Below are 15,555 nucleotides of genomic sequence, written 5' to 3'. Positions count from 1 at the left end.
TTTTTATGGCACCACAAAAAGGTCAGGAGAGAAGAAATTACTCAAACTATTCATTTTCCACCAACAACTCCAAGTCTCCAGTCTTAGTTGTGAAATAAAACTGGACTCTTTATCCTCCTTTTCCCACCCTTACTCTTTTATTGCTCTGGCTCAGATCCATCTGCTTTTTACTTACTATCTTACCTAATGATCAGATTAGTAAGAGCTATCAGCATGACTATAATCAGAGATTTGTCAGAATTTTCTGAGTAAAAACTCTGCTTTGTGAGCAGTTTGCTCATAGGGCGAACACAGGGTGAAGTATACCCGGAGCCACAACCGAAACAGGCCACATAACGGAAGTTCCATCACCATTACCGCCTTACTCCCAGCAGGCCAAGGAGCCAGGATGAGCAGGGGACATCTTTGGGGAGGGGCAGCTGTGCCTCAGGGGCAGCTAACAGACTTCCACCTTATCAGTCAGAGTTATGCCAAGTCCTCCAGGCTGGAAGCAGAAGCTAGTTTCTACCATAGACACAGACTGTTCTAGGGTAATTTCAATGACTGCTAAGTGGCAAGCTGACTTCATGGAGAAAATGCATGCACTCTAATCAGATCCCATCAACATATAACTGAAAGACCTCCAAATGATATTAATAAAATCTTAAACATTTAAGAATAAATTAAATAATGCACTGAATCCATATGAACAAAACATGACTGACTGATGTTTTGATGATAAAGATTCAGTTTTGCAAACATGTTCAATTCTCTCCTGAAACATTCTAAAAAATTTATGCAGCCAAAATAAAAATTCATGTTTAAGTAGGCAAAATTCTAAAGTTCACATTAATAATAAACCAGAAAAGGAAAATAAGAAGTACACAAACATTTGCTTATCATTCCAAAGAGAAACAAGACAAACCAGAAAATCAAGGTAGTCCCTCCCCAGGCAAGGCCCAGCAGAGGGGACAGAAGGGACAGATTGCTCTTTGTATCTTTTGGTCTTCTAAGAGGAGGTTAAAAATCAAATACCGCTGAAACCGGTTTGGCTCAGTGGATAGAGCGTCAGTCTGCGGACTGAAAGGTCCCAGGTTCGATTCCAGTCAAGGGCATGTACATTGGTTGCGGGCACATCCCCAATGGGGAATGTGCAGGAGGCAGCTGGTCGATGTTTCTCTCTCATCGATGTTTCTAGCTTTCTATCCCTCTCCCTTCCTCTCTGTAGAAAAATCAATAAAATATATATTTTTTTAAATCAAATACCCATCACCTAATTCCCCAGCTCTCAGTCCCTGCTCTGCTTTAGGCTGTCTTTGTGGTCAGACTAACCGAACCCTAATGCAGGGCAGTTCATTAAGGGCTGTGGCTTGGAAGAATGGGTCAGGGTGGCCCTGAAATAGAAAGCAAGCTGAATCAAATGACCCTGAGTCCCCTTCCACCCTGCATGCCTTTAGTAGGGTGAGCCACCCAACTGTGATGCTGCTGCAGACAGAACACAGGAGACTGTGCTGCCACGTGGAAGCCACGTCCTTACTGTGCTCAAGGACACACTTCGGAACTGGGGGAGGTTCACAGAAGCTGGGATGGTGGCTGGACTTGGATCAGTGTGAACTTTTGGTCTCTGGAATGGGGTGTGCACTGCACTGTGTGTACACCTGCTCTAAAAGACGTGGTGAGACTTAAAAAATAAAAACTGTAGACGTGTTAAGTATTTCTAAGCAAGTCATAAGAACCAGAATCTGTAAATGAACAGATTAAAATTTTATAAGTATTTGACAATTTAAAAGTTTACACCAGGGGGGGAAAAAATCAGAAACCGAGAAAAGACAAAAAAACTAACTTCCTAGGTATATTAAACAGCTGACACATATCTACTATATACCCAAAATCCCCACCCACTCCCCCAAAATTAGAAAATTAAAAGACAGAAAAAAATACTAATGGCTAATAAACATGGAAAGATGCTAAACTTTACTCATAATTAAGGAAATACAAATTAAAACAACAGAAGCATATCATCTTAAACTACCAGATTGGAAAAGAGAAGTTTTATAACACAGATATTGAAAATGCTATGAAGAAAGGGGCATTTTCATACACTATTGGCTGGAGCATAAATTTGTAGGGAGCGGCTCTGGGTCAAGCCTCGGGCTGACCTGTGGCAGGGCCACAAACAAGTCCCAGCCTGGAGGGCAGAGCTCTCCTAGCATAATTAAGCCTGACCTTGTAGCCCTCCCTAATTACTTCCTAAGCAGCTGTAGGATGTTCAGCAAGTGTTGCCAAAACAAGAACATTTGTATGCATGTTAATCTACCTTTGTTTTAATCAGACTATAAAATAAAGCACAGGAGATCTACCAAGCCCCAGCTGTATTCTCTTGTCTGTCTTTTCTTCAATCCTTCACCGCCCTTCCTCAGGTTCACCCTTCGCCGTGCTGGTGTGGCACATAAATTGATAGAACTTCTTTGGAGATAATTTGGCAAGATCTATTCAATTCTGAATTTACCTTCGCTCTGACCGAGCAATTCCAGTTCTAGGAACAGGATCACTGTGTGTGTGCTGGGAAGGAGAGGAGGGCTATGCACTGAAGAGCCTTCTGGAGCATCTCTGGCCACTAGATGCCTGCAGCACCGCACCCCTTCCCCATAGCAGTGACAACCACAATGTCCTCTGGGTACAAAGTTGCCTGCCTTGGGAACATTTGCTCATGTGGCTCTGTTTGCACCAGGTTTACCACAGTGGAAAACAATCTACATGTCTACCCACAGTGACCTGTGTCCACAACGTCACACCATGTGGGTGTTAATCTATGACCAGCAGGTTTTGTGTAACATCACCTATGACAGTTGACTGAAGAAAAAAGGCACAGAAAAACAGGGTTGCATGGAGGGAGTGCAGGGAAGCCTGAGCATGCGCAGAGTGCCCTGTGAGGACTGGAATCTCTGGTGATGTAGGCTCAACTGTCCCCAAATTACACATGCATTACTCATACAATAAGATTTAAAAGATAAATAAATGATTTTATATTAAAAATTAAAGACATACAAAAAAAACATAAGCCTACACAGAAAGTAGGAACTCAATTTTTAGGATGGAAATTTTATGTATATAATTTAAATACTATATTTGTTTTTCTGTCTCAGGAGGAAAAATATACCAAATAGTTATCTGTAATTAGTCATGGGAGATAAAATTACAGGTGTCTTTCACATTCTCCACCTTACTTTTTTGCATTTTCCTAATTTTCTACAATAATAATCAGGGTGGGGAAGTAATATTTTTAAAGCAACAGCCATTTATACTTGAAACTAGTGGCCTGGTGCACGAAATTTGTGCACGGGAGGTGGGGGGATTCCCTTAGTCCAGCCTGCACCCTCTCCAATCGGGGACCCCTTGGGAGATGTCCCACATGGATCAGGCCTAAACCGGCAGTTGGATATCCCTCTCGCAATCTGGGACTGCTGGCTCCTAACCACTCACCTGCCTGCCTGCCTGATCACACCTAACTGCCTCTGCCTGCCTGCCTGATTGGCCCTAACCTCACTGCCTGCCTGCCTGATCACCCCTAACTGCCCTCCCCTGCCAGCCTGATCTTGCCCCCAACTTCTCTCCCCTGATGGCCTGATCTCGCCCCCAACTACCTCTGCCTGCCTGATCACCCCTAACTGCCCTCCCCTGCCGACCTGATCTCGCCCCCAACTGCCCTCCTCTGCTGGCCAATTTGGTTCTGATTGGTCGGTTTCTATGCCAGTCGGTGTCAAAAGCTCCACCTCCTAGGTAGCCATTGGCTCCTCACAGTTGACCCATATTTGGTTCTGATTGGTCAGTTTCTATGCCAGTCAGCTTCTCTGGGCCTATCAACGGGTCCTGATCAGAAAGGCAGGGCTGATCAGCAGCCCTGGTGGAGGCCTGGAGAGAAATGGAGGCGTGGCTGCTGGCCAGACTGGGAGAGAAAGAGAGAGGCAAGTGCTGATCAACAGCTGCCACACAGGCTACGGATACGACCCTACTTCTCTCTTCAGGCCTCTCTCTGGGCCTGATTCGCAGCCCCCTCAACAGTCAGTGCTGGGGCACAGTGCCTGCAGCCACAGCACTGACTGCAGGACTGACTTCCAGTTGGTCAAGCCTCCAGTCGTGGCAGACCCAGGGTTTTTATATATTGGGATGAAGCCCCACTCCTAGCAACAGCAACACAACCCGGCCATCCTATAAGTTCTGGATTGCTCACTCGGTGCATAACTGCTGTGTGTCATCACAAACGCTTTCTATATATTCTCCCAAATGCACACAGGTCAGGGGATCCAGGAGCCATCTTCACAGGCAGAAAATTTACTTTTGGCCACTACAGATTTCTACTAAAGTTAATTTCTGTTTAAAACAAAGGGGGGGGGGGACTTTTCTAGCCAATGCAGACATATTTTGATTCTCCAAATACACTTTAAGTGTCTCTACCCCAACTGATATGGCAGAAAATAAAAGGTTTCATCAATGAACTGGAGATCAGCCAAGGCAAATTTAACATTCGCTCCCTGAAATCTACATGAAAGGCTTTGTAAATTAGTTTATACCTAAGGTCCCCCCACAGATTAGAGGCCTTTTAAGAATCAGTTAACAAAGGGCAGGCCGAAATATTACCTCCTCCTTCTCATGTAGCATGATGTGCGCTTTGAGGCTGGCCACTCTGGAGAACTTCTTGTTGCACACAGGACAGGTTGGGTCCTCCCCATTGTGGGTACATCTGTGCAGCGTCAGGTTGAATTCAACATTGAATGTCTGGGGACACTGGTCACAGCGATGTGGCTGTTGGGAGAGAACAGTCAAGAAGTCTCTGAAATACAATCTTTCCGAAGTAAACAACATTCAAATATTAACAAGTACCATGATCTACAATCTTTCTAAGAAACTTCCAAGTCAATAAATCCCACACCAACACATAAAGTTCCTTAGGGAATGTCTCAGGGGTGGTAAGGACCACACCCATCCAGGCAGGAGGAGGGTTCTGGTAGGAGTGCTGCACCTCGGTGTGCCAGGGTATGGGCTCTCTGATGATAAAATGAAGAGGCTTCACACTGGCGCAATTTTCCCTCTTTTACCAACCAACTCCACTGCTGTCAACAGAATCACTTCAAGTAAAATAAGAATCATAAGAATTTTACTAGATTTTAACGGAGTTGCTTATCTCAGTCTAAAATGTTCCCCAAATGGAAAGTATTCTGCCACTAACATACAAAAAGAAAAAGTAACCACTGGCATTAATTTCCCTCTGAAATATCAAGGCCCTAATAAGGACTGAGTCAGTATTTTCAGATTTTCTCCACAAGTGGTATTAGCATTATGTTATCACTCATAGGGACAGTAAAGCAAAGCTGGTCAGGCCCTGGCTCCAGAGAAGAGAGTTGGTATGCTCTGGTCTCACAAGGCTGACAAGCTCACGTTCTCCTACCTAATGGAAAGTCGAAACCACTTTCTCATTGCAGTTTCAACTGTCACTTTCTGTCTATCAGGCAAACCGTCCCATTAAGATACTAACACTCTCATCACAGGCCCCGGCAAGAAAGGATACAAATCTCTATGTAAGAGCATGCTCCCTGCTGAAGTTCGATCTAACATAACTGAACACCATTTTATAATGAAGACACTTAAGGGTAACTGCCCTGCCAGAGAAAAACACATCAGCATGTACTAATTCTATGTTCATAGAGGAAACAGAAACTACTAGAGAAGGGCATATTTTAAGAACTTCCATAGACAGACTCGCTAGACAATTTCTCACTTTCCCTCGTGATCTCATAATGGCTAGGAATACAACTACAGCTAAAAATATGTACTTATATAATATACAATGCTCCACAATTTAGGAATCTAAATTATAGGAAATAATTTCAATTCACAGGTGGATGTTTACAACATCTCCAGTTTCAACATTCACATTTCTGATGCCCCTTTTAAAAATACTTACCTTGTCATTTCGCTCGTGATCCCTCATGTGGCGTTGAAACTGGGACTCTTTTGGAAAAGACAGTAGACAGATTTCACATTTATGGAAATTTGGAACTTGATAGGCATAATTAGTGTTCTCCGCATTCAATGTTAAAACTCCATCTATAAAATTGCATAAGTATAGACAATAAATATCAGTTGTTATTCTCATCGCATAAATAAAATTATTTGGTTATTGTTTAGAAACCAAATTATGTCAAAACTTTATGAGAATTTTAAATGACATTAATGACATCTTGAATTTTTTAAATGGACATGCTTTTAGGTTACAAATGAAAAATGTTGAGAGGACTGGGCTGCAGAATCCTAAATTCTTCTCAGTAGGGCTTTGGGAAACCTAAAACTCAACTCTGGAGACCTGATACCCACCCACAAACACACACCAAAGCCATGGTGTTGTACCCTTGCCGGCTGCTTCCAATTTTTTCTAAGTCACTATAGATCCTGGGGGCATTTCACTTCTAAGTCACCCTGACAGGTCATCAGGAACACAGGTTCCTAAATCATTCAGCAAACAAACTCCAGTCAAAATATAAATGCTAGTTCATTAATTCAATCTACCTCTGAAAACTGCAGAGAAGCAAGAATAAGTCAACAAGAGCAGAAACTGTTCCCTCAGATAGTTTTGGTGTCGGAAGATAAAGGGCTGCAAAGCTTTGGACAATCCTCAATGTGCTTCCCAATGTGTTTCTCTAAATCCAGTTGGGTAAACAGCTGTAAATTTAAAGGTATTTTCAAATAAGAAAAACTATGGCCCGGCCAGTGTGGTTCAGTGGTTGAGCGTTGACCTATGAACCAGGAGGGCATGGTTGATTCCCAGTCAGGTCACATCCCCAATAAGGGGGCATGCAAGAGGCAGCCAATCAGTGATTCTCTCTCATCGTTGATGTTTCAATCTCTCTCTCCCTCTCCCTTCTTCTCTGAAATCAATAAGAATATTTTTAAAGAAAAACTATGGAATACTCATTGACATTTGTCAACGATGTCATAAAATAAAGATGTCCTAAATCTCTCTAATTCTTTAAAATAAGTAGACTCTAAGTCTTATAATTTGAGCATCAAAATAAAATACATATTGCCTGGCCAGTGTGGCTCAATGGTTGAGTATGATCTATGAACCAGGAAGTCATGGTTTGATTCCTAGTAGGGCACATGCCCAGGTTGCAGGCTTGATCCCCAACAGGGGGCATGCAAGAGGCAGCCGATCAATGATTTTCTCTCATCGTTGATGTTTCTCTCTCTCCCTCTCCCTTCCTCTCTGAAATCAATAAAATATATATATATACACACACATATGTGTGTGTGTGTGTATATGTGTGTGTGTGTGTGTGTATATATGTGTGTATATATATGTATGTATATATGTATATATACATATATGTGTATGTGTGTGTATACATATATATATATATATATATACATATATATATATAATACTTACTAACTATATATAGCAAATAGGTCACATAGCAAATTTGACCCAAAAATATTAGAATTTAGAAATGTGGAAGTACAGTAGAGGTTATGTTAAAGACTCAAGTAAGCTCCAGAAAGCCTTGTATTTCTCAAACACGCGTGTGCTGACAGGAATTCCACACCTCTTTTGAGTAAACAGCCTGCAGTTCCAACTCTGGCCAGCAGTCCTTGAGCCTGCTGTAGCATCTTCATGAGAACAGGAGTTGAAATCCCCAGGACAGGAGGTGGGACAGGCCTGGACTGGAGAGAGCTGGCAACAGTTTCAAAAATTCTTCTGGCAGAATGGCCAGTAAAGCAAACTCCAGTTTCCAGAAATATTAATGTAATTTTTACAACTTCATTTATGAATGAACTGGTTCTATTAAGGAAAAAATATATCTAATCTTTATTCTCTTCGTTCTTAACTATATCCACATTCTATTCTAAAACCTGCTTTCAAAATTCCTACACTAAATTAATAATGAAACGTTTTTTGACTCCCAAGGTGGAGCGACCTGGGAGCCTTCCAAGCAATGATGTTGGGTCCCGCCTCACAGGCTGGGATGTAATCAACCCAGCGAGGTTCCCAGGTGATTCCTAATGTACTGCCCAAAGTGAAAGCCACCAGTGAGGCCTTTTGGTGACATTTCAAGTCAAGTTCTACTGGTAGGCTGAAGAGTGGTCTGAAAAACACAGCTAATTCCTTCAGCACAAATCTTACCTAATACAGAGACGGTGTAAAGACTCTGATACAGGACAACCTAGTAAAAAGCTGGTGAACTGACTCTATGTGATGAAGAATTATGGTTCAGTGTGGTTGTCCCAGACTAGTTGGTGTCACACACTACGATCTGAAACCCACATTAACTTGCTACTAGCTCCGGGTTGTGAAATCTTTACACTTTAACTGTTATATAATCACACTTTCTTCAAAATTCTCAATGCTCTAAGTTTCTGCCTATCATAGAAGTTCAATTACTGAGAGTGAAGGGTGCTCCTTTTTAAAAAAGTATTTTCATCCTCAGATACCTGATATGGCTAGTAAGTTATTATTTTTAAGCAGAATCCATCTCCCCTGAACTGTTCTCCTCCTTTTGCTGCTAAAGCAAATAAGTCACCTTAAAACCAGAGGCTCCACATCTGCTGCTGCCTCATAAAAAGTTCAAGTTCCGCCCTTTTTAGCCTCTCCCAGTGGTCTCCTCTCCTTCAAGGGAAAGGTGCAGTCCCTGAAGTCAACCAAGACCCTGCCATGGTCTGACCTGACAACTTGGGCAAGAAAGCTTGTTACCTGTCTAGTTCATGATCTACCTGTCTCAGGTTTCTAGAAATGAAGTAGGACAAACATCCCTCCACCAGAAAACAGAAACTAAGCAGGAAGCCAACTGAAGGTGCAAGCTAGGAAGGACACTTTTAAGCATTCTACTGGAAAAACCAAATGAAGCCATACAAGACCCTAAATATGGTTTCCATCAAGGTCACGTTACTCCATATGAAAACTAAAATAGGATTAAAAATGGCGGCAGAGTAAGTGGATGCTGCACGACATGCTCCCAGGAACAAATTGATATTACAACTAAAATAGAGATAAACTTCCTGAATAATCAACAGGAAACTCGCAGGAGAACCCTGATAGCCAAGGACCAAAAGTAGAGACCACATAGAGACTGGCGCAAGGGGCAGAGGTGCGAAAGGGGCAGAGGTGCGAAAGGGCTGGCCGGGCACCCACAGACAGCAACTGAAGTCCCGGAGAGGTATCTCAGCTGTGGGGGGTTGCCACTGAGAACTCTGGGATCTAATCCCCAAGCTGAGCCCCCCAGTAGAGAGCACCAAAACTGAGGAGGGTACCCACATAACTTCTGGCTGTAAAAAGCAGCAGGGTGCTATTTGCCAGGGACTAACAGCTGAAAATTCAGGCACCCTTTTAAAGGGCCAACGCACAAAATTCCCTGTGGAGCCACCCACCTTGTACTCCCGCACAGCGAGAGTGAAGTGGACTGGAGCTGTAAGAGAAGCCAGGTCTGGGGACTTGGGGGATAGAGCTCAGAAGGCAGACACCCCAAGTTTCCTGGGCTGACTCATTCCCTCACGCAGAAGAGGACTTCTTTCCCACATAGACATTTACTTTGCCTGTGGAGAAGACAGTCAACACACCCTATTGGAAAACACCTTGCCCTGAGGCCACTTAAGAGATTAAAAATAACAATTAGCCTCAAGGCAGAAGAAACTGCCCCACCCTGTTCAAAAAAACTCTCATCACACCTGAGAATGATTGCCTGGGGGGCAATTCAAGTTAGAATCCTATCAGTCCATAAGCAGATGCAGTCTCTGGAGGCTTTCAGTCTATGCCTGATCTACTAGGTCAGTGGTTGGAAAACTCATTAGTCAACAGAGCCAAATATCCACAGTACAACGACTGAAATTTCTTTTGAGAGCCGAAAACCGACTTCTGCACATGGGCCACGAAGTTTCAATCACACTGTACGTGCGCGCCCGCACGTGGTATTTTGTGGAAGAGCCACACTCAAGGGGCCAAAGAGCCGCATGTGGCTTCTGAGCCGCAGTTTGCCGACCACTGTACTAGGTGTACCGGTTAATAATTCGAATTTTGTAATCAAAGAAAATACAATTATTTCAGGAGAAATATCAAAAGTGCTTTATTCAAAGTAATGTCCATCACTAGCTACACATTTCCCCCATCTTTAGGTAATTTGTGGATACCGTCCCAATAAAACTTTTCTTGTTTTGAGGCAAAACATTCAGAGACCCAATTTTCTACTTCTTCGTATGTTTTGAAGTACTGCTCAGAAAGTGTGTGTGCCATCGATTGGAACAAGTGGTAATCTGAAGGAGCAAGATCTGGTGAATACAGTGGGTGGGTTAAGACTTCCCAGGCAGGATTTTTTAACGTGTCTTTAACTGGTTTTGAAGTGTGTGATGGTACATCATCATGAAGCAAATTACTTGCCAAGTCTTCTGGAACATTCTGGTTGTTTCACAATCAAAGCATGGTTCCAATTGATTATTTGTTGTCTGTAGCAATCAGTATTAACAGTTCCACCGAGTTTTAGAAGCTCATAATACACCACACCTTCCTGATCCCACCAAGTGCAGAGCATTGTCGTCTTCTTTCCGAAGCAATTTGGCCTTGCAGTCGATGTTGATGGTTGACCTGGATCAACCCAGGATTTTGTGCATTTGGGATTCTCTAAATCCACTTTTCATCTCCAGTCACAATTCGGCACAAAAAAGACTTTCTTTCGTGCAGCTGAAGCAACATTTTACTGATGACTTTTCGGTTTTCCACTTGTCTTTCATTCAGTTGATGTGGCACCCATTTTTCTTCCTTTAAAATCTTTCTCATTGCTTGTAAACGATCAGAAGTTGTTTGCTGAGCAACATTTAATCTTTCTGCAAGTTGTTTTTTAATTTGACACGCATCTTCATCCAATAATGCTTGTTTAATTATTGGTCTTCTAACTTTTTTGGTTGACCTGACATTCTTTGTCCTTCACATAAAAATCATCACTTTTAAAGCGTTTAAACCAGCATTCACAAGTATCTTGAGATGGAGCATGTCCACCATAAGCTTCCCGAAGTATTCAGCAGCACTTTTCTTCAAAATAAAGTAATGAATTAAAACTTCCTGCAAATGCTCTTTTTTTGGCACGAAATTGGACATTTTTAAGCATAAAAATATCTATGTTAACACCTTCAGAAAAGTTGATATATGAAGTTTTAAAGCTTGTTGTCAATAAAAGAAAATAGCATACGTATCAAATCGCATATATATCAACATATGTATAACTCTATTGAAAAAAATCCGCATTATTAACTGGTACACCTAGTAATTAGTCAGAAACAGCCTTTAACACTGTCCTGCACTAGAGATTGAGAGGTGTAGAGGATCTACCTAATAAATAGTCACAAATCCAAACAGAAAGCCAAAATGAGGAGATAAAGAACCCCCAAATGAAAGAACTAGAGAATTCTCAGAAGAAGAGATAAGAAATTTATCTGAAACAAAGTTCAGAGTAATGATGTTAAAAATGCTCACTAGTATGAAAAAAGATATAGTAACTATGAAAAAGAACAGTCTGCGATAAAGAATGACATAACACAAATAAAGAACACATTAGAAGGAATATACAGCAGATTAGGTGAAGCTGAGGATCGAATCAGTGAATTAGAAGACAGAGTTGAAAATATCACTCAATCAAAGAACCAAAAAGAAAAAACAATTTAAAAACAGGAAAACAACTTAAGGGAGCTGTGGGATAATGAAAGGTAACAATATTAGAATAGCAGGTGTGCCAGAAGAGGCAGAAAGGGAGAAAGGCATAGAAAAGGTGTTTAAAGAAATAATGGCAGAGAACTTTCCTAAACTAGTAAAGGAAAAAGTCACACAAGTTCAGGAGGCACAGAGATCCCCAAACAAGAAAACTCAAACAGACCCACTCCCAGACACATCATAATTAAAATGCCAAAAATTAAAGACAAAGAGAGAATCTAAAGGCAGCAAGAGAAAAGAAAACTGTTACCTACAAAGGAGTTCCCATAAGGCTGACATCTGACTTCTCATTAGAAACTCTATAGTCCAGAAGGGAATGGCATGAAGTACTGAAGGTAATGAAAAGCAAGGATCTGAGACCAAGATTACTGTATCCAGCAAAGCTTTCACTCAAAATAGATGTCAAATAAAGAGCTTCCAGACAAAAAAAAAAAAAAAAAAAAAAGGCTAAAGGAGTACATCCCCACCAAGCCAGCATTACAAGAAATGCTAAAGGGATTGTTGTAATGAGAAGAAGAAACAGAGAGAGAAGCCTAGCCACACAGAATTAAAATGGCAGTAAATAAGCACCTATCAGTAATAACCCTAAATGTAGATGGATTAAATACTCCCATCAAAAGGCATAGGGTAGCTGAATGGATACGAAAACATGAACCAACTATATGCTGTTTACAAGAGACCCACCTCAAAACAAAAGACACACACAGGATGAGAGTGAAGGGATGAAAAGAATTTTTTCATGCAAATGGAAAAGAAAAACAAAGCTGGAGTAGCAATACTCATATCTGACAAAATAGACTTTAAAATGAAGGCCATCACAAGAGACAACAAAGGTCACTACATAATATGAAAGGGATTAATCTAACAAGAGAATATAACACCGGTAAACGTATATGCACCCAATATAGGAGCACCTAAATACATTTAAAAGAAAAAAAAAAAAACTTCTAGAGGACTTTAACGGAGAGATCGACAACAATACAGTCATAAGAGGGGATTTTAACACCCCTCTGACTTCACTGGATAGATCTTCCAGACAAAAACTTAACAAGGAAACAAAGACTCTAAAAGACACACTGGGCCAAGCTGGCAAGGTTCAGTGGTTGAGCGTCGACCTATGAACCAGGAGGTCATGGTTCAATTCCAGGTCAGGGCACATGCTGGGTTGTGGGCTTGATCCCCAGTGGGGGGCATTCAGGAGGCAACTGATCAATGATTCTCTCTCATCATTGATGTTTCTATCTCTCTCTCCCTCTCCCTTTCTCTCTGAAATCAATAAAAATATATATATTTTTTTAAATAAATAAAAAATAAAGGACACACTGGATCAGATTGATTTAATTGACATTTGTACAACATTTCACCCCAAGGCAGCAGAATATACATTCTTCTCAAGTGCACATGGATCATTCACAAAGATAGATATGTTAGGACACCAATAAGTCTCCACAAGTTCAAGAAGATTGAAATCATATCAAGTATCTTCTCAGATCACAGTGGAAAGAAATTAGAAATCAACTACAGTAAAAACACCCCAAAACATTCAAATACATGGAGGCTAAATAGCATGTTACTAAACAATGAATGGGTTACCAACAAAATCAAGAAAAAAATAAAAAAACTTTCTGGAAACAAATGAAAATGAACACACAACAACCCAAAATCTCTGGGACACAGCAAAAGCAGTCCTGACAGGGAAGTTCATAGCACTACATGCATACCTCAAAAAACAAGAAAAGTCAGCAATTAACTATTTAACCCTACAACTTAAAGAACTATAAAGAGAACAACAATAAAAACCCAGAGTAAGTACAAGGAAGGAAATAATAAAGATTAGAACAGAAATAAATAACATGTAGACTAAAAAAAATTTTAAAAAATACAAAAACTCAAAGAAACCAAGAGCTGGTTCTTTGAAAGACTAAACAAAATTGATATACCATTAGCCAGACTCATCAAGAAACAAAGAGAGAGGACTCAAACAAATAAAATCAGAAACGAAAGTAGAGGAGTAACCACTGACATCACAGAAATACAAAGGATTGTAAGAAAATACTATGAACAACTATATACCAACAAGCTGGAAAATGTGGGTAAAATAGACAAATTCCTAGAAAAATACAATCTCCCAAAACTGAATCAGGAAGAATAAAAAACGTGAATAGGCCAAAAACAACTGATGAAATAGAAGCAGTAATAAAAAAAAACAACTCCCAACAAACAAAAGCCCAGGTCCGGACAGCTTCACAGGGGAGTTTTACCAAACATTCAAAGAATAACTAACACCTATACTCCTGAAAATATTTCAGAAAATCCAAGAGGAAGGAACACTTCCAAACCCTTTTTATGAGGCCAGCATTATCCTAATTCGAAAACCAGATAAAGACACTACAAAGAAAGAGAATTATAGGTCAATGAATATAGATGCTAATGAACATAGATGCTAAAATCCTCAACAAAATAGTAGCAAATCGCATCCAGCAATATATTAAAAAGATCATACACCATGATCAACTGGGATTTATTCCAGGGATGCAAGGCTGGTACAATATTCGCAAACCAAATCATATAAACAAATTGAAAGACAAAAATCACGTGATCATATCAATAGACACAGAAAAAGCATTCAACAAAATCTAACACCCATTTTTGATTAAAACTCTCAGCAAAGTGGGAATAGAAGGAGCATATCTCAACATGATAAAGGCCATTTTTGACAAACCTACAGCCAACATCACACTCAATGGGCAAAAATTAAAACCATTTCCCCTAAGAACATGAACAAGACAGGATGCCCACTTTCACCACTCCTGTTCAACAGAGTACTGGAAGTGCTAGCCATAGTGATCAGACAAGAAGTAGTTATAAAAGGCATCCAAATTGGAAAAGAAGAAGTAAAACTGTCATTATTTGCAGATGACATGATATTGTACATAGAAAACCCCAAAGACTCCATCAAAAAACTACTAGACTTAATACATGAATTCGGCAAGGTAGCAGGATACATTTGAGGTAAAAGACCTGTACTCAGAAAACTACAGGACATTGAAAAAAGAGATAGAGGAAGACATAAACAAATGGAAGAACATACCGAGTTCATTGATTGGCAGAATTAACATCATCAAAATGTCCATACTACCCAAAGCAATTTATTGATTCAATGTAATCTTCAATAAGACACCAACAGAATATTTCACAGACCTAGAACAAACTCTCCAAAAATTCATATGGAATAAAAAAAGACCCCAAATAGCTGCATCAATCCTGAGAAAGAAGAACAAAGTAGGAGGGATCTCAATACCAGATATCAAGCTATATTACAAAGCCACTGTTCTCAAAACTGCCTGGTACTGGCACAAGAACAAACATATAGACCAATGGAACAGAACAGAGAACCCAGAAATCGACCCAACCCATTATGCTCAATTAATATTTGACAAAGGAGGCAAGAGCATACAATGGAGTCAAGATAGTCTCTTCAATAAGTGGTGTTGGGAAATTGGAGGGATACATGCAAAAAAAAAAAAAAAGAAACGAGACCACCAACTTACACCATACACAAAAATAAACTCAAAATGGATACAGGACTTAAATGTAAGATGGGAAACCATAAAAATCTTAGAAGAATGCATAGGCAGCAAAATATCAGATATATGTCATGGCAATATCTTAACCGATACAGCTCCTAAGGCAATGGAAACTAAGGAGAAAATAAACAAATAGGACTACATCAAAATAAAAATCTTCGGCACAGCAAAAACCATCAACAAAACAACAAGAAAGCCCACTGCATGGGAGAACATATTTGTCATATCTCCAATAAGGGTTTA

General features: G+C 40.4%; 1 protein-coding gene across 1 annotated transcript in view; it reads right to left on the bottom strand.

The window, feature by feature from the left end:
- Positions 1-15,555, bottom strand: part of ZNF236 (zinc finger protein 236) — an 84,263-nt gene that overhangs the window by 64,256 nt on the left and 4,452 nt on the right. Inside the window, exons 2-3 of the mRNA XM_054724239.1 lie at positions 5,942-6,084; positions 4,618-4,782 (exon numbers count right to left, since the gene is read on the bottom strand). Of these exons, the coding sequence (XP_054580214.1) occupies positions 4,618-4,782; positions 5,942-6,084 (308 nt within the window). The remainder of the gene's footprint in view (positions 1-4,617; positions 4,783-5,941; positions 6,085-15,555) is intronic.

The sequence above is a fragment of the Eptesicus fuscus genome, chromosome 12, assembly GCF_027574615.1.
Source record: "Eptesicus fuscus isolate TK198812 chromosome 12, DD_ASM_mEF_20220401, whole genome shotgun sequence".
Classification (NCBI taxonomy): domain Eukaryota; kingdom Metazoa; phylum Chordata; class Mammalia; order Chiroptera; family Vespertilionidae; genus Eptesicus; species Eptesicus fuscus.
This window is presented reverse-complemented; position numbering and strand designations above follow the sequence as displayed.